The sequence below is a fragment of the Choloepus didactylus genome, chromosome 15, assembly GCF_015220235.1.
Source record: "Choloepus didactylus isolate mChoDid1 chromosome 15, mChoDid1.pri, whole genome shotgun sequence".
In the NCBI taxonomy this organism is placed as follows: Eukaryota; Metazoa; Chordata; class Mammalia; order Pilosa; family Megalonychidae; genus Choloepus; species Choloepus didactylus.
This window is the reverse complement of record NC_051321.1, coordinates 42,033,068-42,058,849: the sequence shown is the minus strand read 5'-3', so window position 1 is coordinate 42,058,849 and position 25,782 is coordinate 42,033,068. Positions and strand designations below refer to the sequence as shown.

The following is a 25,782-nucleotide window of genomic DNA, read 5'->3' as shown; positions in this document are numbered from 1 at the left end:
TTATTTTTACAAAATTCTGATGTTAATCTCTCCAAAAAGTGTTATTCTGCTAATAAGGGAAACTAACTGACAGTGTGAGCTTTTATTTTAAAGGTGCATTAATTCTTACCTAAAAATCTTGGGTGTGTTTCCCCCTCATTTTGTAAAAAATGTCTTTTGTGGTACCATGTAAAAAACACAAAATTTCCCATTTTAACCACTGTCATGTGTACAATTCAGTGACAATGACGTTCATGATGTTATCCTACCACTGCCAACATCTATTACCAAAATTTTCCATCACTCCAAACAGAAACTACCTAAACAGTAACTCCCTATTCCCCACCCCACACTGGGAACTTGTAATTGACTTTCTTTCTCTATCAACTTGATTATCCTAGATATTTCATGTAAGTGAAGTCAAACAGTATCTGTCCTTTTGTGTCTGGCTTATCTCACTCAACATGATGTCATCAAGGTTCATCCATGCTGTAGCATGTATCAAAACTTCATTCCTTAGCTAGCAGTAAATACCTGAAACCATCAAACTACAACCCAGAACCCATGAATCTTGAAGACGATTGTATAAAAATGTAGCTTACACAAATTCCTGAAAGCCATATGGAACACACTCCCCTTTGTCCAGTGTATGGATGAATGAGTAGAAAAATGGGGGCAAAAAAAAAAAAAAAGGCACCCAGTGTTCTTTTTCACATTAATTGTTCTTTTTCACTTTAATTTTTATTCTTATTATTTTTGTGTGTGTGATAATGAAAATGTTCAAAAACTAATTTTGGTGATGAAAGCACAACTATATAATGGTACTGTGAACAAGTGAACGTACGCTTTGTATGACTGCATGGTATGCAAATGTATCTCAATAAAAATGAATTTAAAAAAAAAACTTCATTCCTTCTTATAGCTGAGTAATATTCCACTGTATGTATATACCACATTTTGTTTATCCATTCATTGGTTGATGGACATGGATCATGTCCACCTTTTGGCTAAAACGAATAATGCGGCTACGAACATTGGCATGAAAATACCTGTTTGTGTGCCTGTTTTGAATTCTTTTGGGTATATACTTAGAAGTGGGATTACCAGGTCATATGATAACTCTATACATAACTTTCTGAGGACTTGCCTATTTTCCACAGCACCTGCACCATTTTACATTCCCACCACCAATGTATGAGGGTTCCTATTTCTCTGCATCCTGGTCAACACTTGTTTTTTTTCATAGCCCATCCTAGTGGATGTGTAGTGTCATTTCATTGGGTTTTGATTTGCATTTCCCTACTGGTTAATGAAGTTGAGTGTCTTTTCATATGTGTATTGCCATTTATATATCTTTTGAAGACATGTCTATTTGAGTTTTTGCCCATTTTTAAATTGGGATTTTTGTCTTTTTGTTGTTGAGTTGTAGTATTTCTTTATGTTTTCTGAGTCATAAACACTTATTAGATATGATTTGCAACTATTTTCTCACATTCTATAGGTTCTCTTTTCACTTTCTTGATAAAGTCCTTCGATGCAGTTTTTAAGTTTGATGAAGTATGCTTTATTTTTTTCTCTTCTTTCATGCTTTTGGTCATATGTAAGAATCCATTCCCTATCCTAATACAAGGTCCTAAAGATTTCCCCTATGTTATCTTCAAAGAGTTTTATGGTTTTAGCTCTTACATTTAGGTCTTTGATTCATTTTGAGATAATTTTTGTATATGGTGTGAAATAGGGGTTCACTTTCATTCTTTTGCAGATAGATACCCAGTTCTTCCCAGCACCATTTGTTGAAGAAACTATTCTTCCCCCATTGAGTAGACTTAACACCCTTGTAAAAATCAATTGGCCATAGATGTGAGGGTTTATTTTTGAACTCTCAATCCTGGTTTCACTGCTCTATTTATCTGTCCTTATGCCAGCACCACACTGTTTTTTATTACTATAGTTTTGTAGAAAGTTTTAAAACAGGAAAAATTTGTTCTTTTTCAAGAGGTTTTTGGCTATTTGATGTCCCATGAGATTCCATATAAATTTGATGACTGGCTTTTCCATTTCTGTAAAAAAAGGCTGCTGCACTAATAATTATGCCTAAGAGTCAACCCCAGAGAACCTCTTTTGTTGCTCAGATGTGGCCTCTTGCTCTCAGCCAACTCTGCAAATAAACTCACTACTCTCCCCCCGACATGGGCCATGCCTCCCAAGAGTGTACGTCTCCCTGGCAATGAGGGACAGGACTCCCCGGAATAAGCCTGGCCCTGATACCATGGGATTGAGAATGCCATCCTGACAAAAGGTGGAAATGAAATGAAACAAAATAAAGCTTCAGTGGCTGAGAGACAGCAAAAATAGAGTGAAGAGGTCAGTGTGGAGGTTATTCTTACACATTATATAAATTTTCCTTTTTAGCTTCTAGTGTATCAGAATAGCTAGAAGGAAATACCTGAATATGCTGAATGGTAATCCAATAGACTTGATTCTTGATGATAATTGTATAACTATACAGTTTTTATCGTGTGACTGTGTGACAGTGAAAATCTAGTGACTGACACTCCCTTTAGTATATGAACAGGTGTATAATAAAATAATGACAAAAAATGTATAAATAATAGGAGGGATAGGGGGTATGGGGTGGTTTGTGTGTTTTATTTTTTTTTTTAATATTTTTTTTTCTTTATTTTGAAGTAATGAAAATGTTTGAAAATTTATTGTGGTGATGAATGCACAACTATATGATGATACTGTGAGCCATTGATTGTATGCTTTGGATGGATTATATGGTATGTGAATATATCACTAAAATTGCATTCTCAAGGCTGCTGGCCAAGATTCTTGAAGACTATTGTGTAACTATAGCTTACATGGTGTGACTGTGTGATTGTGAATACCTTGTGGCTCACACTCCCTCTATCCAGTATATGGACAGATGAGTAAAAAAATGAGAACAAAAATTAAATAATAAGGGGGATGGGATGTTTTGGGTGTTCTTCTTTACTTGTATTTTTATTCTTATTTTTATTCTAATTTTTTGGAGTAAAGAAATTGTTCAGAAATAGATTTTGGTGATAAATACACAACTTTATGATGGTAGTGTGAACAACTGATTATACACTGTGGATGACTATAGGGTATGTAAATATATCTCAATGAAATTGAATTTAAAAAAAAAAGCTGCTGGAATTTTGAGTGGGACTGCACTGAATCTGTAAAATGCTTTGGGCAGTATTGACATCTTAACAATATTAAACTGTTCATCCTGTGAACACTGAATATCTTTCCATTTATTTAGGCCTTCTTTAATTTCAGCAATGTTTTATAGTTTTTAAGGTACAAGTCTTTACAGCATTGGTTAATTATATATATATATTATATATATATTATATATGATGCTATTGTAAATGGGATTGTTTGCTTGATTTCCTTTTTGGATATTTCATTGCTATTGTATAGAAACACAATTAATTTTTTAGTGTTGATCTTGTACCTGCAACATTCATGGATCTGTCTATTGGCTCTAGTAGCTTTCTTGTAGATTCTTTGGAATTTTCTCTTTATATAGGATCATGTCATCTCATCTATGAATAGATGATAGTTTTATAATTCTTTTCCAATTTGGATGTTGTTTTAGATTCTTAGGCTGTTTAAAGCAGACACCATGAAATGGGTTGGCTTTAAACTATTGGAATTTATTAGTTTACAGTTTGAGGTCATGAGCAAGTCCAAATCAAGGTATCATCAAGGCAATGCTTTCTTCCCAAAGACGGGCTACGAGCAATCCCTGACTCCTCTGCCACATGGGAAGGCACATGGTGGCATCTGCTGACCTCTCCCTTCTCTTCTGGGTTTCATTGATTTCAGCTTCTTGCTTCCCTGGCTTTCTCTTTCTCTCTCTGTATTCATCCCATTTACAAAGGACTCCAGTAATAGGATGAAGATCCATCCTGCATGAAGTGTGTCATACCTTAACTGAAGCAGACTAGTCAAAAGGTCCTACTTACAATAGGTACACACTTACAGGAATGAATTAGCTTTAAGAACATGATCCATCCAGTTGCAAACTACCACATATGCCTTTCATTTCTTTTTCTTGCCTGATTACACTGGCTAGAACTTCCAGTACGATGTTCAATAGCAGTGGAGACAGCAGGCATAACGTCTTTCCTTTTTAGTGGCATGGATATGAACTCCTTTTCCCCTATCTTTCTAAAGAGAAGCAACCCTTTACTACTCATCAAATCATATCAACAGTTTTATGTCTGACCAGAGAGTTCTCTCATACAGTAAGAGCCTCATTTAATAAAACTTCAGACATTCATTACAAAAGCCTAAGAATACCAGAAGTTGCTTTCCATACATCTTATATTTATAGATAATGACTTACCTTGTCTGAAGACTAAGTTTTAGTTTAATGCTTCATACACAGGGGAATAGTTTATATTGAGAAAGATAAGTCATACCTTACACTTACAATGAATCAATAAAAATAAAAAAGTTTACTAAAATTTAAGTGTCTGTTTTTAATTCAGACAGAAATAGCAAGAGAAAGCAAGACTTAGCTTATAAGATAACCATCCATGATACCCTAGAAAGATAGAAGATATGTCCACTATAAATGTTATGACCACTTTCTTCTAATTGTACTTCCAAAGGTATGTTTTTCCAGCTTGAATTTTCATCTTGGTGTGAGAAAAGGACTGCTTTGTTTTTGTCTTATACTTTAGCATAGGGGTCTATATGTAGTAAATTGCCAAATACTAACTGATCAAGGGGTGTTCTTATTTTACATTAATTAATGCTCTAAAAAGTGCCTGTGGTATTTTCAGGTTTTCAAATTAGTTTTACAGCATTCAGACTGTATAAAATGGATTACCAAGTTAAGCATCATAAAACTTTCTTTTTACACTCTACAAATCAGCTGAACAAAATACCTGTGAATGGGTTTGCTTCACTGTCTTCAAGTCTTCAGCTAAGTTTTCACATAGCTTCTGTGATTCAGCCAGGGAAGAAACTGTATTTTCTTGTAGTTCGTGTAGACTGTTACACAGTGTCCTGAGAAAGTCATCCATTTCCTTTTTCTGATGTTCTATCTTAAAATAATTAAGTTATTTTTTAAACAATTAAATTTTTTTTAACAACTCAATCTTAGATATTAAGAACACAACTTTTGTTATTACCTTATCAGTCACTGTCATTGAAGTCTTGAAAATATGCTTTATTTGACTGTTGATTTTCAGTATAGACACCACATTAGAGGATAAAATTGATTCCAGTGAACTTAGAAGGTCAGTCTTAAGTACATCCTGGTTTTAAAAATAAACAAATAGGTTCTTTAAAAAGTGTATTTTTACTTCCATAAACCTGGTCTGGCTAGTTAAAGATAATATCTTAAATATTTTGATCACTATACATATGCATATTAAAATTCTAAGTGTCCATTCTATTCTTTATAGCTGAGAAATATTATCTTTTACTAGCATTTATACTTAGTATTGCCTACAGGAATTAAGAAAATGGTCACTTAATAATGTACAAGATATTCACTTCAGTTTAATGAAACAGAAGTCAGTAGAAGGGAAAAAAAAATGATAATCAATTTGTAAGAGTTCAGCATTCCAAAAAAGGTAAAACTTTCCCCCAAAACTGATAACATTTAATGAAGTAAATTTCAAACACATTTAGATTATTTGTCAAAAAGTCTAAGATCAAATAGCTTTCAAAAGTAGACTTTGTACAGGGTAAAGGATGATATTGCCTGTATTTTAAAACTTCGACTTCTGTTTGAGACCAAAGGAAGAGACGTTTATTTTGTCCAAAATTTTAATTTTCTGTAGCATACAATCTAACTTATCCTGTCTGGTCAGTTTATTTAAACAACCAAATTACATGGAACCTAGAATAGGGAATGAGATCTTGTTATTCTGTTCAGGTTAATGTAGTACCCTGATATATTCCAGAGTAATTTGGGCAGAAAACAAAACAGTATTTGCAAAGTTAATTGAGGGACTAGAGAAAAAATGTAGAATTATTAAACTTCCCCATCTGGGGAATACCTGTTATTCTCTCAAGCATTAGGGACTCCCAGTTTAATAAGCAAAGCCCTCAATCTTGAGGCTTGCCCTTACTGAACTTATTTCTGTAATGGTGAAGCTAAGCCCACCTATACTTATGCCTAAGAGTCACCCCACCGCAAGAGAACCTCTGTTGTTGCTCAGATGTGAAATCTCCGTCTCTAAGCCAAACTCTGCAAATAAACTTATTAACATACCCCCTACGTGGGACATGACTTCCAAGGGGTGTAGGGCTCCCTAGCAACGAGGGACACAACGCCCAGGGATAAGCCTGGCCCTGGCATTGTGGAATAGACAATGCCTTCTTGACCAAGAGGGGGAAAAGAATTGAAACAAAATAAAGTTTCAGTGGCTAAGAGATTTCAAATAGACTTGAGTGGTCATTCTGGAGATTACTCTTATGCAAGCTTCAGCCAGATACTGTAAATTGCAACAGTATGCCAAGCCCCAACCAACAGAATTCCTGAAAACCCTAAAGGATGTCCTGGGCTCTGAGACTCTGTGAAAGTTTTACTTACTAAGTCTATTTTTTTCTGAAAATGAAAGCCTCCCATTTGTTACTATGCCAGATAAGCCCTGAAACCTAGAGGTACCAGTCACTCTAAGAACATCAATCAGTTTAATTCTTCTATCCTATAATGTCGGCACTCTTTTTCATCACGAAGTTAGAATGGTCATTCCCCAGATATCCCTGAAGATTGAGAGAACAATCAAATGAGAGGGAGGAGTTGTAGCCAAGAAGTTAGGATTTAACAAATGATTATAACTACTGAATCATTATGTAGATATTTCTTTTTAGTTTCTAGTGTATTAAAATAACCAGAAGGAAATAACTGAAATTACTGAACTGTAACCCATAGCCTTGATCTTTGATAATGATTGTATTACTATATAGCTTTTATCTTAGGACTGTGAGATTGGTGATTGTAAAAACCTTGTGACCGACAGGTCTTTTATTCAGTGAATGAGTAATAAACTAAAGGCATGCATGGAGGGGGAAAAAAAAAGCAGCTACCAGTTACTGAATTTTGGTGTATTGTCAAAGGAAAATATCCACCATTATCTGAAAAGACTATTAAAATACTCTTCTCTTTTCCAATTAAAAAAAAAAAAAAAAAAGGAGACTTTGGGCTAGTAGTATTTACCTTTGAACACTTGGTGATTTATACCCCATAGTATCAGAATTTGTCAAGGTCATAGCCACATTTTGTGGAGTATGTGGAAAGTTGAGAATGTTCCTCACTATTGGGGATTTTTATAAAAAGAAGAAATCCTGGTCTAAGTTCCTTTCACTAAGGCAAGGATGATAAACTGTAACAGAAATAAATTCGTAAACACTGAAAAGAAAAGGCTATTGGTATTTTTTCAAAAAGAAGTACCATTATACCAATTTCACTTAATTCTCTGATAGCAGTAGTCATCTCTTCTTTTGACTATAGTGATGCTTTTAACTTGGTACGTAGGTAGACAACTAAATATAGACCACTATTTAGTGACTGAACCAATTTCTGAAGAGTTATTATTGACAGAATATCTTTTAACTTTGTCAAATTTGGGTGACTGGAGATACCTTTTCAACAGTTTCATATAAGCACTTAATCTAGGCAGAATGTCAGCTTACATGTGTAGTATTTACTTGGGCAATGTTCAACAAATATGTTAAATTCAAAACCAGAAGCAAAGAGTCTATACAAAGAAAAGAACAAAATGACTGATATGACCAAGAACTTCTAGACAAGCCATACAACTACAAAATAGAGAAAGAGTATAACAAATCAGGTATGAAGGAGAGAATATTAAAAGTAATTAGATGAATGATATATACAGAACTGTGGGAGTCTTACAGTTCAGGTCCAGAATGGCATGGAAATGCAGACCTGACTCCATAAAGTGGACTAGGGTTGTTATATGTGTTCCTAGAATTCTGTAAGTTAATATTTCTTACATGTTTTCTATATAGCTATAGTTTTAAAATTAACCACCCAACATTCCCTCCTAGTGGGATCAGTATAATATCAGCATGATCATTGCAAGTATCCTCAGGACCCTTGGGGAAGCAGTTACTTACCAAGTTCTGGGCCAACTGACAAGTCATGGGTCCCTTGAATTCATCTGGCGCTAACCCTGCCTTTTCTAGTCATATTAGAAGACCTAATAAAACTCCTACTCTTAATTTTACAAGATAAGACTCAGAAAAGTTGAAAAGGTTGGCTCTATGCATTTGATGATTAATCTTTTGGGAGAAAACAACAGCAGAGAGACTTTTTTTAAGAAATATAAACCTATTCTCTTGTAGTAATATGTTTATCACTGTATCTAATAAAGTTTAAGATGAAAGAATAACAGTTAACATTGTTTGTAATGACTTATCAAATGTAATCCTTCAAAAATATTTAAGATATTTACTAACAATCAATTTCTGAAGTGCAGTTTTACTTTCAGTCGCTAATGATTGTTCTTTTAATATCGTATTAGAAATCTCAGAAACACGAGCAGACACATTTTCTGGAATAGATGCGAAAGATCCAAGTGCTGTTGTAGTAATGGTGTCTAAGGCAGAGACACTGGTAGACAGCAGGTTACCTATACCAAAATAAAAATAAAAGTTAAAAAAAAAAAGAGACGTAATCTTTGGCATAAATCTATTTGAATATAGTTAGACTCACTTTAAAGAGGTTGGCAAAATGACATCCTTATGGTGGAATTTGTAATCAAATAACTTAAAATAATTGGCTCAGTAGATGTGCAAGAAAATGGTTTTAAAAGAAATTATGTATGTACTACAATGTTCTGTGAGCACTTGGCAAAGATGTAAGAACATCTGACTCATAACACATAGTAAACCAAGAATTAGAATATTTTAAAATTAGTCTAAAATTAATCTAAACTAAAAAGTAACATTCAGTAAATATATGGTAGGTAAACATTTACAGCAGAAAAGAAACATTAGAACTCATAAAATTTATAGTGCTTGGCTTAATGTGACTAGACTCTAGGTGATTTTTAAAATTTTACATTTCTGTATCTTCCAAATTTTCTATGAGGATTCTACTTTCATGATAAAGGGAGATAACAACAACAGAATGTTTAAAAATAATGATACTCTCACACATTTGTGATAATATTTATTTAAGACATACAATCTCAAATTTTAAAAAAAGTTTCAGAATAATGATTACATCTAAAAGATTTCTAGAAGGAAACCCAGGAAATTTAACAGTAATACCTGTGGGGAATGAGATAGGATCAGGGATAAAGGGTACTTCTACTTCTAGAGCTTGTACACTTATTTTAAGAAAACAGAAAAGAAGCCAGCAAAGGTTTGTTTAAAGTCAAGGTAATAAAAAAATTAACCCCTAGCCTGAACAAATGGTGCATGTATTGGGAGGACAAGTGACATTGTCACCTAAATTTTTCGTATTAAATTATAAGTTTTGAAATTAGCCTTATACTAAACACACAAATACTACATTAGAAATGTTTGACCTTACCAAACAAGTTCTTGTGAACTTCGAGCATGGCCTTTTGTTTTGAGCTACCATCCTTAATTAATTGTTCCATATTATTAAACAGACTATTCAGGTTTTTGCCAAAAACATTCTGAGCTTCTGCATTGTGTTCATCAACTGCCTTCTTACGATCCAGTTTGGAATGGAGTCCAGATACATCTTTTGTAGTTTCTTCAACTGTGTTAAGTAACTATATGTGATTTTTAAAAATAAATGTTGATAAGGCGGACATGATAAAAGCAATCTAATGAAAATATCTGTGCTACATAAGAATTTCTTGTGATGAGAACTAAAAATTTTAGACATTTTATCAGAAAAATTCTGCATCTCACACTAATATACCCAGTTACCTAGGATTGCTTAATTCTCCCTCCCCAAGCCATCTAGGCAAGGAAAACTGATATTGCCTTTCTACTGTAATTATGCATCCTCACAATTTTTTTATTATGTTTAACTATTTTCTCAAAAGTACAGCTAATAAAAAGTTAAATACTTCCAACATGTTCCATCATTAGATGGTACTAAAAATCTAATGACTGATTAGTTTCAATCATGACCACAAGAAAAAAGCATCACAACATCACTATTCTAAATGTCTACAATGTATGTTAAAGTCATGTTCCATTTCAAAACTTCAGGGGTAGTTTTTTCTTAAGTCAGCATTTCCAGTGAGGAAAATCTGAATGAAACAGTAAAATAATGTTTTTTAAATTGACAGAAGTTTCATTTGGGATGAATAAATAGAATCTCATGATTAATGCTAAGCAAGGAAGAGTTACTTCTACCCATTCTCTGATTTCTATTATGCAAGTACAAAATCAAGACAAAGGACAAACCTTGCTGGCAGCATCATGAAGTTTCTCCTCAGTACTTTCCAAAGCTGATGTGATATATTCCTCTTTCACAAGCTGTATTTTAGTTTCTTGCAAAGTTTTTTGAGTGGTTTCAAGTTCCTGTGTCTTATTTTGCAGGTCACATTTACATTGGTCAAGTTCATTTTTATTATCCATAAACAACTCTGTAACCTAAATATAACACATTAGACTTTCTTTTAAGAATTAAAAAATGCTTACCTGGTTAGTGAGATGTCTGGCTACACCTAGCTTACATTAGAAGAAATGAACAAATTAAATGTTTCCATACAAAAACTGTAACAAGTTACCAGGGTAGGCTAGCACATTTTATACAGCATCTGCTTTCTTCCTGTAAATTCATGCAAAATTTTAAGATTAAATAATAGGTCTAGTGTAGTGGTGTTAATTCTTCAGGTCCGTTTCACGTCCCAAACACTGTCATGGGTTTGAATATAAAGGTGTTATGTTAATGTGAAGATGGCACCAAAGGGTCAGGTGTCTTCACCTTAGCTAGCTATTACTTTTATTTAACATCCAGTTTCTCCCAACATGTATTCCCTCTTCTGATAACCATGTTAATGAAAATGTCTCAGCATTCACTATTTTATAGTTTTCCCAACAAAATCACACAATTCAGTTAATTTCTTATAATATTGCATTAATATAAGTAGCTATAGGTAGCTTCTTTATTACCATTGATGATAGTAAAATTATAATGCAACTTACTTTTAGTATAAGGGTCATAAAGGGGAGAAAAAACAAAGAAAAAATATTAAAGTTCCTCACATTCTTAAGTTTTCTTTTAAGATTTGCTTTTTATATAACATTGAATATTGTTTTGGATGCTTACCCTACTTAGCTCCTCCTCAATGGCACCAATTTTTTCAATGAATTCTACAATCTGTTCTTCTTGAACAGTTAGTTTTCCATTCATGGCTCTAAAATAAAGTTTAGTATGAGTTTAAAATTAATATTTTGTCCCAACTCCTATAAAATTTATTCTAATACAATTGTACCAGTTATACAAATTCATCTTCACCATTTATCACTATCAAAATAATGATGCCTAAATATCAATGAGCAATAAATACAAACTGCAAAGAACAAATGTATTCCTTGTTCTTTTATAAATGGAGTATCTCCTTTTGACCTCCATTCTAAAACAGATTCCCTAACATGAAGGGAAAAGCATGTCTATGTATCAAATTTGAGAAGCAAGAAAGCTGGAGACCTAAACAGAGCAGAGAGAGGGGCTGCAACCTAAGTAGAAAGGCTTGGGACTTAAAGGCATCAGGTTTAGGAGTTAGGGGTTAAAAAAAAAAGGGGGTGGTGGTGGTGGTGGTAGCTAAAAATAGGAGGACTGAATCAAAATATGTATACAGAGCAGACAATTGTAACACTTCACTTCTCTCCCCCACCCCTGAACACCCACACACATTGCTATCACACTACTACATAAACCCTAATGAGACCAAAGGATTATTCTCTAGAGCAGTTCTCAGCCTAAGCACTACTAACATTTTGGACCAGATAATGCATTTTTGTGGGGCTATCTTTTGCATTACGGGATATTTAATAGTATCCTTTGGCCTCTACCCACTAGATGCCAATAGCAGCACCCCCACAATCATGGACAATAAAAAAAAGTCCATTGCCATATATCCAGGGAAGGGAAAGTGCAGTTCCAGGTACAGCCAAAATTACCAACTTTGAGGGCCACTGGTCTAGAACACTAGAGTGGAATCTTCAGTTTCACTTTCACTAGATGCAATGCAGGATGGGAATAAGGTTTAGGTATGACAACAAGGCAATTAAGTGAAAAACCTACATATTGAATGGGGGGATTCTCAGCTATCTATACCCACTCTAATCCAAGAATATCAGCAGCTAGAATAATCTCCAAGCAGAAAATTAGGGGATTCTTCTCAGGAAAGACTGAAAGAAAAGTTCAACAAAGAATGACATTTGATGGAACCCCAAACTTAATAACCAGGTCATCACTTTTTCACCCTACAGTGAACCCATGAGTCCACAACATCAACCACACACATAGCTTCTAATCCATTTCGACTACCAGACAAATATTGCCAAATACTTGAGGAAAACAAACACAAAAGGAAGCTACTACAACAAACAGAAACAAAGGATCCCAGAGAAAGAAAGAAAAGTAAAACTACGATATTAAAAGTTTTTCAAAGATAAGGAATATACTATATTCATAAAAACATTATTTTTAAAATATTTAAAAATTTCAATACAATATTTTTTAAAAAGGAAGGGGCAGGAGGACAGAAAACAAGAGGTTTTAGAAATTTAAAATGTGACAGTAGAAATAAAATTCAACAGATATATTAAAAGATAAAGTCAAAGAAGTCTTATAAAAAGTAGAATAAAAACTCAAGAGAGATGCTTCTCTCAAGCACAAAGCTCGCAGGCCTACCAGACACACACTGATGGGTCTATGATTTCCTGAGCATTAGCAAGTTTCAGAAGTTCCTTCGTAACTACTCTTTAGAATTAATCCTTTAGGACTAACTTTTTATTTATTAACAATATCACCTGTCTATTGGTCTTTTGATTAACTATATCTGCTCTTTATTGGAAATGAATGTTTTATACAAAATGGGATATTTCAAATGCTTTTCTTATACTGAATGTGTAAGAGAATGCATTGCTTTTATTCCATGGATGAGATGGTTTTGATATAGCTTTAAAATGTCTTCAATAAAGCAATCCGGCAAGACAAAGAAATAAAAGGCATCCAAATGGGAAAGCAAGAAGTAAAACTGTCATTATTTGCAGATGATATGATCTTATATTTGGAAAACGCTGAGAAATCGACAACACAGCTATTGAGCAAATTTAGCCAAGTAGCGGGATACAAGATTAATGCACGTAAGTCAGTAATGTTCCTATACAACAGAAATACACCTAACTGAAGAGACACTCAAGAAAAAGATTCCATTCTCAATAGCAACTAAAAAAATCAAGTATCTACAAATAAACTTAACCAAAGATGCAAAAGATATATACATAGAAAATTACATAACTTTACTAAAAGAAATAGTAGGGGACCTAAAAAGATGGAAAAATATTCCATGTTCATGGATAGGAAGGCTAAATGTCATTAAGATATCAATTCTACCCAAACTCATCTACAGATTCAATGCAATTCCAATCAAAATTCCAACAACCTACTTTGAAGATTTGGAAAAGCTAGTTATCAAATTTATTTGGAAGGGGAAGAGGGAAAGATGCCGTGAATTGCTTGGTATATACCTGAAAGATCTGTAAGCAGTGACACAAACAGATATTTGCACACCAATGTTCATAGTGGCATTATTCACAATTGCCAAGAGAAGGAAACAATCCAAATGTCCTTCAACAGATAAGTGGATAAACAAAATGTGTATATACACACAATGGAATACTACACAGCAGTAAGAAGGAACGAGGTCATAAAACATATGACAACCTAGATGAAACTTGAAGACATAATGCTGAGTGAAATTAGCCAGACACAAAAAGAGATATTGTATGTTACCACTAATGTGAACTCAGTGAAAAATATACAATAAATGTTTTATATTTTAGAAAGTAGGCGACCTAGAGATAGATAGCAACAAGTAAAGGGGGAACGATAATCTAATAAGAACAGGTAAGTTATTGAAGGTAATCGTAATATTATAGGAATGCGCAAGAATGATTATGGTTTGTAAATTTCCCAGGGTATGGTAGGATCATGTTGGAAGCAATGTAGTTATTTTAGGTTATTTGTTTTTCTTATTCCTTTGTTTTGTTTGAAAAAAAAAAAATTTTTTTTTTTTTTGATAAAGTTAAAAAAAAAAAAAGGCATTCCTGAATCTGGGGGGAAAAAATACCTGCTATAGAGCTTGGGATAGAGTGTTACACCGTTTGTTTGTTTGTTTTTAAATATGGAACGCTTCACGAATGTGTGTGTCATCCTTGCGCAGGCGCCATGCTAATCTTCTCTGTATCGTTCCAATTTTAGTATGTGTGCTCCCAAAGCAAGCACTACACCAGTTTTAAATGTTGACTACAGCTTTTGTGATCCTTCTCTGACAGAGTATAACTCCAAAACTTTTTCAGAAAGTAACTTGTTTCAGATTATCTCTCTTGTCTATTATAGACCAAACACTGTCTTTTCAAACATGGGACTGACAAACTAAAGTAATTTTTTAATCTAAAAATAGTCAACAAAATGAACAGAAGAACGTTAGACAATCATTCCAGAAGGTTCAAAATTTAACTACTGAAGATGGCAGACTGGTGAGCTGTATGTTTTAGTTACTCCTCCAGGAAATTAGGTAGAAAGCCAGGAACTGCGTGGACTGGAAACCACAGAGCAATCTGACTTTGGGCATACTTCATACAACACTCATGAAAACGTGGAACTGCTGACATCAGCGAAATCTGTAAGTTTTTGCGGCCAGGGGACCCACGCCCCTCCCTGCCAGGCTCAGTCCCGGGGGAGGAGGGGCTGTCACCTCCGGGAAGGAGAAGGGAGAACTGCAGTGGCTGCCCTTATCGGAAACTCATTCTACTGATTCAAACTCCAACCATAGATAGACTGAGACCAGACACCAGAGAATCTGAGACCAGCCAGCCCAGCAGAGAGGAGACAGGCATAGAAAAAAAACAACACGAAAAACTCCAAAATAAAAGCGAAGGATTTTTGGAGTTCTGGTGAACACAGAAAGGGGAAGGGCCCTGAGGCGCATATGCAAATCGCGAAGAAAAGCTGATCTCTCTGCCCTGTGGACCTTTCCTTAATGGCCCTGGTTGCTTTGTCTCTTAGCATTTCAATAACCCATTAGATCTCTGAGGAGGGCCCGTTTTTGTTTTTTGTTTTTTTTTTTTTAATCCTTTTTTCTTTTTCTAAAACAATTACTCTAAGAAGCCCAATACAGAAAGCTTCCAAGACTTGCTATTTGGGCAGGTCAAGTCAAGAGCAGAACTAGGAGAGCTCTGAGACAAAACGCAATAATCCAGTGGCTGAGAAAATTCACTAAACACCACAACTTCCCAAAAAAAGGGGGGTGTCCGCTCACAGCCATCATCCTCGTGGACAGGAAACACTCCAGCCCATCGCCAGCCCCATAGCCCAGAGCTGCCCCACACAACCCAGTGTGACGGAAGTGCTTCAAATAACAGGCACACACCACAAAACTGGGCGTGCACATTAGCCTTCCCTGCAACCTCAGCTGATTGTCCCAGAGTTGGGAAGCTAGAGCAGTGTGAATTAACAAAGCCCCATTCAGCCATCATTTCAGCAGACTGGGAGCCTCCCTACACAGCCCAGCAGCCCAGAACTGCCCTGGGGGGACGGCATTCACCTGTGACATAGCACAGCTATCCCTCAACAGAGGACCCGGGGTGCACGGCCTGGAAGAGGGGCCCACTTGCAAGTCTCAGGAGCCATACGCCAATACCAAGGACTTGTGGGTCAGTGGCAGAGACAAACTGTGGCAGGACTGAACTGAAGGATTAGACTATTGCAGCAGCTTTAAAACTCTAGGATCACCAGGGAGATTTGATTGTTAGAGCCACCTCCCCCCTCCCTGACTGCCCAGAAACACGCCCCATATACAGGGCAGGCAACACCAACTACACACGCAAGCTTGGTACACCAATTGGACCCCACAAGACTCACTCCCCCACTCACCAAAAAGGCTAAGCAGGGGAGAACCGGCTTGTGGAGAACAGGTGGTTCGTGGACGCCACCTGCTGGTTAGTTAGAGAAAGTGTACTCCATGAAGCTGTAGATCTGAGAAATTAGAGATAAGGACTTCAATTGGTCTACAAATCCTAAAAGAACCCTATCAAGTTCAGCAAATGCCACGAGGCCAAAAACAACAGAAAATTATAAAGCATATGAAAAAACCAGACGATATGGATAACCCAAGCCCAAGCACCCAAATCAAAAGACCAGAAGAGACACAGCACCTAGAGCAGCTAGTCAAAGAACTAAAGATGAACAATGAGACCATAGTATGGGAGATAAAGGAAATCAAGAAGACCCTAGAAGAGCATAAAGAAGACATTGCAAGACTAAATAAAAAAATGGATGATCTTATGGAAATTAAAGAAACTGTTGACCAAATTAAAAAGATTCTGGACACTCATAGTACAAGACTAGAGGAAGTTGAACAACGAATCAGTGACCTTGAAGATGACAGAATGGAAAATGAAAGCATAAAAGAAAGAATGGGGAAAAAAATTGAAAAAATCGAAATGGACCTCAGGGATATGATAGATAATATGAAACGTCCAAATATAAGACTCATTGGTGTCCCAGAAGGGGAAGAAAAGGGTAAAGGTCTAGGAAGAGTATTCAAAGAAATTGTTAGGGAAAACTTCCCAAATCTTCTAAACAACATAAATACACAAATCATAAATGCTCAGCGAACTCCAAATAGAATAAATCCAAATAAACCCAATCTGAGACATATACTGATCACACTATCAAACACAGAAGAGAAGGAGCAAGTTCTGAAAGCAGCAAGAGAAAAGCAATTCACCACATACAAAGGAAACAGCATAAGACTAAGTAGTGACTACTCAGCAGCCACCATGGAGGCAAGAAGGCAGTGGCACGATATATTTAAAATTCTGAGTGAGAAAAATTTCCAGCCAAGAATACTTTATCCAGCAAAGCTCTCCTTCAAATTTGAGGGAGAGCTTAAATTTTTCACAGACAAACAAATGCTGAGAGAATTTGCTAACAAGAGACCTGCCCTACTGGAGATACTCAAGGGAGCCCTACAGACAGAGAAACAAAGAAAGGACAGAGAGACTTGGAGAAAGGTTCAGTACTAAAGAGATTCGGTATGGGTACAATAAAGGATATTAATAGACACAGGGGAAAAATATGACAAACATAAACCAAAGGATAAGATGGCTGATTCAAGAAATGCCTTCACGGTTATAACGTTGAATGTAAATGGATTAAACTCCCCAATTAAAAGATATAGATTCGCAGAATGGATCAAAAAAAATGAACCATCAATATGTTGCATACAAGAGACTCATCTTAGACACAGGGACACAAAGAAACTGAAAGTGAAAGGATGGAAAAAAATATTTCATGCAAGCTACAGCCAAAAGAAAGCAGGTGTAGCAATATTAATCTCAGATAAAATAGACTTCAAATGCAGGGATGTTTTGAGAGACAAAGAAGGCCACTACGTACTAATAAAAGGGGCAATTCAGCAAGAAGAAATAACAATCGTAAATGTCTATGCACCCAACCAAGGTGCCACAAAATACATGAGAGAAACACTGGCAAAACTAAAGGAAGCAATTGATGTTTCCACAATAATTGTGGGAGACTTCAACACATCACTCTCTCCTATAGACAGATCAACCAGACAGAAGACCAATAAGGAAATTGAAAACCTAAACAATCTGATAAATGAATTAGATTTAACAGACATATACAGGACATTACATCCCAAATCACCAGGATACACATACTTTTCTAGTACTCATGGAACTTTCTCCACAATAGATCATATGCTGGGACATAAAACAAGCCTCAATAAATTTAAAAAGATTGAAATTATTCAAAGCACATTCTCTGACCACAATGGAATACAATTAGAAGTCAATAACCATCAGAGACTTAGAAAATTCACAAATACCTGGAGGTTAAACAACACACTCCTAAACAATCAATGGGTTAAAGAAGAAATAGCAAGAGAAATTGCTAAATATATAGAGACGAATGAAAATGAGAACACAACATACCAAAACCTATGGGATGCAGCAAAAACAGTGCTAAGGGAGAAATTTATAGCACTAAATGCATATATTAAAAAGGAAGAAAGAGCCAAAATCAAAGAACTAATGGATCAACTGAAGAAGCTAGAAAATGAACAGCAAACCAATCCTAAACCAAGTAGAAGAAAAGAAATAACAAGGATTAAAGCAGAAATAAATGACATAGAGAACAAAAAAACAATAGAGAGGATAAATATCACCAAAAGTTGGTTCTTTGAGAAGATCAACAAGATTGACAAGCCCCTAGCTAGACTGACAAAATCAAAAAGAGAGAAGACACATATAAACAAAATAATGAATGAAAAAGGTGACATAACTGCAGATCCTGCAGAAATTAAAAAAATTATAAGAGGATACTATGAACAACTGTATGGCAACAAACTGGATAATGTAGAGGAAATGGACAATTTCCTGGAAACATATGAACAACCTAGACTGACCAGAGAAGAAATAGAAGACCTCAACCAACCCATCACAAGCAAAGAGATCCAATCAGTCATCAAAAATCTTCCCACAAATAAATGCCCAGGGCCAGATGGCTTCACAGGGGAATTCTACCAAACTTTCCAGAAAGAACTGACACCAATCTTACTCAAACTCTTTCAAAACATTGAAGAAAATGGAACACTACCTAACTCATTTTATGAAGCTAACATCAATCTAATACCAAAACCAGGCAAAGATGTTACAAAAAAGGAAAACTACCGGCCAATCTCCCTAATGAATATAGATGCAAAAATCCTCAACAAAATACTTGCAAATCGAATCCAAAGACACATTAAAAAAATCATACACCATGACCAAGTGGGGTTTATTCCAGGCATGCAAGGATGGTTCAACATAAGAAAATCAATCAATGTATTACAACACATTAACAAGTCACAAGAGAAAAATCAATTGATCATCTCAATAGATGCTGAAAAAGCATTTGACAAAATCCAACATCCCTTTTTGATAAAAACACTTCAAAAGGTAGGAATTGAAGGAAACTTCCTCAACATGATAAAGAGCATATATGAAAAACCCACAGCCAGCATAGTACTCAATGGAGAGAGACTGAAAGCCTTCCCTCTAAGATCAGGAACAAGACAAGGATGCCCGCTGTCACCACTGTTATTCAACATTGTGCTGGAAGTGCTAGCCAGGGCAATCCAGCAAGACAAAGAAATAAAAGGCATCCAAATTGGAAAAGAAGAAGTAAAACTGTCATTGTTTGCAGATGATATGATCTTATATCTAGAAAACCCTGAGAAATCGACGATACAGCTACTAGAGCTAATAAACAAATTTAGCAAAGTAGCGGGATACAAGGTTAATGCACATAAGTCAGTAATGTTTCTATATGCTAGAAATGAACAAACTGAAGAGACACTCAAGAAAAAGATACCATTTTCAATAGCAACTAAAAAAATCAAGTACCTAGGAATCAACTTAACCAAAGATGTAAAAGACCTATACAAAGAAAACTACATAACTCTACTAAAAGAAATAGAAGGGGACCTTAAAAGATGGAAAAATATTCCATGTTCATGGATAGGAAGACTAAATGTCATTAAGATGTCAATTCTACCCAAACTCATCTACAGATTCAATGCAATCCCAATCAAAATTCCAACAACCTACTTTGCAGACTTGGAAAAGCTAGTTATCAAATTTATTTGGAAAGGGAAGATGCCTCGAATTGCTAAAGACACTCTACAAAAGAAAAACGAAGTGGGAGGACTTACACTCCCTGACTTTGAAGCTTATTATAAAGCCACAGTTACCAAAACAGCATGGTACTGGCACAAAGATAGACATATAGATCGATGGAATCGAATTGAGAATTCAGAGATAGACCCTCAGATCTATGGCCGACTGATCTTTGATAAGGCCCCCAAAGTCACTGAACTGAGTCATAATGGTCTTTTCAACAAATGGGGCTGGGAGAGTTGGATATCCATATCCAAAAGAATGAAAGAGGACCCCTACCTCACCCCCTACACAAAAATTAACTCAAAATGGACCAAAGATCTCAATATAAAAGAAAGTACCATAAAACTCCTAGAAGATAATGTAGGAAAACATCTTCAAGACCTTGTATTAGGCGGCCACTTCCTAGACTTTACACCCAAAGCACAAGCAACAAAAGAGAAAATAGATAAATGGGAACTCCTCAAGCTTAGAAGTTTCTGCACCTCAAAGGAATTTCTCAAAAAGGTAAAGAGGCAGCCAACTCAATGGGAAAAAATTTTTGGAAACCATGTATCTGACAAAAGACTGATATCTTGCATATATAAAGAAATCCTACAACTCAATGACAATAGTACAGTCGGCCCAATTATAAAATGGGCAAAAGATATGAAAAGACAGTTCTCTGAAGAGGAAATACAAATGGCCAAGAAACACATGAAAAAATGTTCAGCGTCAGTAGCTATTAGAGAGATGCAAATTAAGACCACAATGAGATACCATCTAACACCGGTTAGAATGGCTGCCATTAAACAAACAGGAAACTACAAATGCTGGAGGGGATGTGGAGAAATTAGAACTCTTATTCACTGTTGGTGGGACTGTATAATGGTTCAGCCACTCTGGAAGTCAGTCTGGCAGTTCCTTAGAAAACTGGATATAGAGTTACCATTCGACCCAGCGATTGCACTTCTCGGTATATACCCGGAAGATCGGAAAGCAGTGACACGAACAGATATCTGCACACCAATGTTCATAGCAGCCTTATTCACAATTGCCAAAAGATGGAAACAACCCAAATGTCCTTCAACAGATGAGTGGATAAATAAAATGTGGTATATACACACGATGGAATACTACGCGGCAGTAAGAAGGAACGATCTCGTGAAACATATGACAACATGGATGAACCTTGAAGACATAATGCTAAGCGAAATAAGCCAGGCACAAAAAGAGAAATATTATATGCTACCAGTAATGTGAACTTTGAAAAATATAAAACAAATGGCTTATAATGTAGAATGTAGGGGAACTAGCAATAGAGAGCAATTAAGGAAGGGGGAACAATAATCCAAGAAGAACAGATAAGCTATTTAACGTTCTGGGGATGCCCAGGAATGACTATGGTCTGTTAATTTCTGATGGATATAGTAGGAGCAAGTTCACAGAAATGTTGCTATATTAGGTAACTTTCTTGGGGTAAAGTAGGAACATGTTGGAAGTTAAGCAGTTATCTTAGGTTAGTTGTCTTTTTCTTACTACCTTGTTATGGTCTGTTTAAAATGTTCTTTTATTGTATGTTTGTTTTCTTTTTAACTTTTTTTTCATACAGTTGATTTAAAAAAGAAGGGAAAGTTAAAAAAAAAAAAAAACAAGGAAAAAAAAAAAGATGCAGTGCCCCCTTGAGGAGCCTGTGGAGAATGCAGGGGCATTGGCCTACCCCACCTCCATGGTTGCTAACATGACCACAGACATAGGGGACTGGTGGTTTGATGGGTTGAGCCCTCTACCACAGGTTTTACCCCTGGGAAGACGGTTGCTGCAAAGGAGAGGCTAGGCCTCCCTATGGTTGTGCCTAAGAGCCTCCTCCCGAATGCCTCTTTGTTGCTCAGATGTGACCCTGTCTCTCTAGCTAAGCCAACTTGAAAGGTGAAATCACTGCCCTCCCCCCTACGTGGGATCAGACACCCAGGGGAGTGAATCTCCCTGGCAACGTGGAATATGACTCCCGGGGAGGAATGTAGACCTGGCATCGTGGGACAGAGAACATCTTCTTGACCAAAAGGGGGATGTGAAAGGAAATGAAATAAGCTTCAGTGGCAGAGAGAATCCAAAAGGAGCCGAGAGGTCACTCTGGTGGGCACTCTTACGCACACTTTAGACAACCCTTTTTAGGTTCTAAAGAATTGGGGTAGCTGGTGGTGGATACCTGAAACTATCAAACTACAACCCAGAACCCATGAATCTCGAAGACAGTTGTATAAAAATGCAGCTTATGAGGGGTGACAAGGGGATTGGGAAAGCCATAAGGACCACACTCCACTTTGTCTAGTTTATGGATGGATGAGTAGAAAAATAGGGGAAGGAAACAAACCGACAAAGGTACCCAGTGTTCTTTTTTTACTTCAATTGCTCTTTTTCACTCTAATTATTATTCTTGTTATTCTTATGTGTGTGCTAATGAAGGTGTCAGGGATTGATTTGGGTGATGAATGTACAACTATGTAATGGTACTGTGAACAATCGAAAGTACGATTTGTTTTGTATGACTGCGTGGTATATGAATATATCTCAGTAAAATGAAGATTAAAAAAAAAAAAAAAAAAAAAAAAGACATAATGCTGAGCAAAATAAGCCAGGCACAAAAAGAGACATATTGTATGTTACCAGTAATGTGAATTCTGTGAAAAATGTAGAATGTTTTATACTGTAGAATGTAGGGGACCTAGAGATACCAATTAGTGGAGGGGGAATGATAATCTAATAAGAACAGATAAACTATGGAGGGTAATCTCAATGTTATGGGAATGCTCAGGAATGATTATGGTTTGTAAACTTTCTTGGATATAGTAAGATCATGTTGGAAGCAATAGACTTATTTTAGGTTTTTTTTTCTCTTATTCCCTTGTTTTCTTAGGGGTTGTTAATTTTCTTGGGGTATGGTAGGAACATGTTGGAAGCAATGTAGTTATTTTAGATTATTTGTTTTTCTTACTCCTCTGTTTGGACGTGGTTTATTAATTTTCTTGGGGTATGGTAGGAACATATTGGAAGCAAAGTAATTATTGTAGGTTATTTGTTTTCCTTAATCCATTGCTTTGTTTGAAATGTTGTGGGGTTTTTTTTTTTTGGTTGTTGTTTGCCTGTTTGTTTTTAATTTTTTGATAAACAAAGTTAAAAAATTGAAAAAAAATCAGTAGAAAAATGGGAGTAAAAACTAAATGACAAATAGGGTGGGATGGGGGGATGGTTTGGGTATTCTCTTTTCACTTTTATTTTTTATTCTTATTCTGATTCTTTCTGATGTAAGGAAAATGTTCAGAAATAGATTGTGGTGATGAACGCATAGCTATGTGATCATACTGTGAACAGTTGATTGTATACCATGGATGACTGTATGGTTTGTGAATATATTTCAATAAAACTGAATTAAAAAAAAAAAAAAATTTAACTACTAATGGCAGCAGATACTACGTTAGCAAATCAAAGGGAATGACCCCTCCTTAACTGTTCTGCAGCCTGACTCCATTCCCCAGATCCAGGACCCACACTTGACTGGCGCAAGACAATCAGGGAACTCTTACCTCTCTTGCCAAGTTATTGATTCATATATGGAAACAACACAGGTCTAAACTAATCAACAAGTGATATTTCCCAGGACAGTTTTGATGAAAAGACAGGCAGCCTTTCATCCTCACTGGAAACAAATGAGATGGCTGCTGCTGTCCATCATCCTTAAGGAAGAGCCACCCTAGGAGAAAGTCAACACTCAGAACAGTAGTTGGAAGAGATAGAAACTAGATCTTTGAGCTATTGGAGCAAATAACTTTGAAGCTCACTCTACTTCTGGACTTTCCATACTTATGACCCAATAAATTCCTCTGGCTCTTTTAAGACCTTGAAGCTGGGGTTGTTAGCAACTAAGAACAGTTGATACCAAACAAAGTATTTATTGAATAAGAATTAAAATGTCTTTTAAAAGTGGTAGAAAGAGGAACATCTGTAAAGTCAAAAATTGAAAAACATAATGAAACTGCAGTGACTATGTTTACTATGGACAATATCTGAAAACTACAGACATACCAAAAAACGACTGAAAAAATCAAGTTTAAGAATTAAATGCAAATTTACAAAAGAATTTTTTATAAAAAATTCTTTTGCCAACTGGTTATGGGCTATGAAAGAACCAGGGAAAACTTAGTCATATGTAAAGAAAAAAAGATCCCAGTTACTGAGCCACCACACAGAACTTAGCAGCCTCCCCCTGGAGCCCTTTCCTTCCCGAAACTCCTTCCCTCTGTCCCCTCTGCCCACCTTCTGTCCACGTGGCCTTTCTCAGGCTGTTTCCACCACGGAAAAGGAATCACATCATACGCTATCCAGAATCTCCACTCTCCTGACCCCTTTGCTTATGCAGGTAAGGACAATGACCTGCTTTCTGCTGGAACTGAGGATTATATTCATGTAAGAATTAAACAGAGAAAAGACAAGAAGACCCTTATAACTACCCGAGCAATCGCTGATGATTATGATAAACATAAACTAGTGAAGGCGTTTAAGATGGAATTTGCTAGCAACAGTAAGTCCATAACTGAGCATCCAGAACATGGAGAAATGATTCAGTTACAAGGTAAGCAACACAAGAACATATGCTAGTTCCTTGTAGAGACTGGACTGGCTAAGGATGACCGGCTGAAGGATCATGGATTTTTTTTTTTTTTTTATCATCATTTTATTGAGATATATTCACATACCACGCAGTCATACAAAACAAATCGTACATTCGATTGTTCACAGTACCATTACATAGTTGTACATTCATCACCTAAATCAATCCCTGACACCTTCATTAGCACACACACAAAAATAACAAGAATAATAATTAGAGTGAAAAAGAGCAATTGAAGTAAAAAAGAACACTGGGTACCTTTGTCTGTTTGTTTCCTTCCCCTATTTTTCTACTCATCCATCCATAAACTAGACAAAGTGGAGTGTGGTCCTTATGGCTTTCCCAATCCCCTTGTCACCCCTCATAAGCTACATTTTTATACATCTGTCTTCGAGATTCATGGGTTCTGGGTTGTAGTTTGATAGTTTCAGGTATCCACCACCAGCTACCCCAATTCTTTAGAACCTAAAAAGGGTTGTCTAAAGTGTGCGTAAGAGTGCCCACCAGAGTGACCTCTCGGCTCGTTTTGGAATCTCTCTGCCACTGAAGCTTATTTCATTTCCTTTCACATCCCCCTTTTGGTCAAGAAGATGTTCTCCGTCCCACGATGCCGGGTCTACATTCCTCCCCGGGAGTCATATTCCACGTTGCCAGGGAGATTCACTCCCCTGGGTGTCTGATCCCACGTAGGGGGGAGGGCAGTGATTTCACCTTTCAAGTTGGCTTAGCCAGAGAGAGAGGGCCACATCTGAGCAACAAAGAGGCATTCAGGAGGAGACTCTTAGGCACAAATATAGGGAGGCCTAGCCTCTCCTTTGCAGCAACCGTCTTCCCAAGGGTAAAACTTATGGTAGAGGACTCAACCCATCAAACCACCAATCCCCTATGTCTGTGGTCATGTTAGCAACCAGGTTCATGGATTTTTAAGTGCTTGTGGCTCACTGAAGCATAAGTGAGGATTTCCTTGCAATGAGTAGTAAATTTTCCTTCTGTTCCTTGTCACAAGTTTAAAACCTCACAGTATAATACAACCATTTGGGTTCCGCTTTCAGCTTGGACTTGTTGTAACTCTTTCATGCAATAAACTCACAAGGACCATGCTATCTAGTCCTAGAAGTCCTTTGGGTCAAGCAGTAGGCGTCTGGCAATGTCCAGCCTGAAACAAAGCAGTAATTTCATGTTTCAGCCAAGCCAAGAACCCTGAGATGACACATGGCTGTGTTTGG

At 36.3% G+C, this 25,782-nt stretch overlaps 1 protein-coding gene, 1 non-coding gene and 1 pseudogene across 4 annotated transcripts in view; 1 reads left to right on the top strand and 2 right to left on the bottom strand.

Annotated features, from left to right (window-relative positions):
- The window catches only part of KIF11 (kinesin family member 11), a 111,885-nt gene that overhangs the window by 27,620 nt on the left and 58,483 nt on the right, over positions 1 to 25,782 (bottom strand). For all 3 annotated transcript variants that reach the window (XM_037803779.1, XM_037803778.1, XM_037803777.1), the window contains 6 exons: positions 11,264 to 11,351; positions 10,396 to 10,584; positions 9,542 to 9,749; positions 8,461 to 8,633; positions 5,157 to 5,282; positions 4,911 to 5,069 (listed from right to left, as the gene is read on the bottom strand). In XM_037803779.1, coding sequence (XP_037659707.1) covers positions 4,911 to 5,069; positions 5,157 to 5,282; positions 8,461 to 8,633; positions 9,542 to 9,749; positions 10,396 to 10,584; positions 11,264 to 11,351 — 943 coding nt within the window. The remainder of the gene's footprint in view (positions 1 to 4,910; positions 5,070 to 5,156; positions 5,283 to 8,460; positions 8,634 to 9,541; positions 9,750 to 10,395; positions 10,585 to 11,263; positions 11,352 to 25,782) is intronic.
- On the top strand, positions 14,106 to 24,594 carry LOC119510693 (annotated as a pseudogene).
- Positions 14,343 to 14,449, bottom strand: LOC119511019. Its single transcript, XR_005212111.1, has one exon. It is a non-coding gene; the product is annotated as a U6 spliceosomal RNA (small nuclear RNA).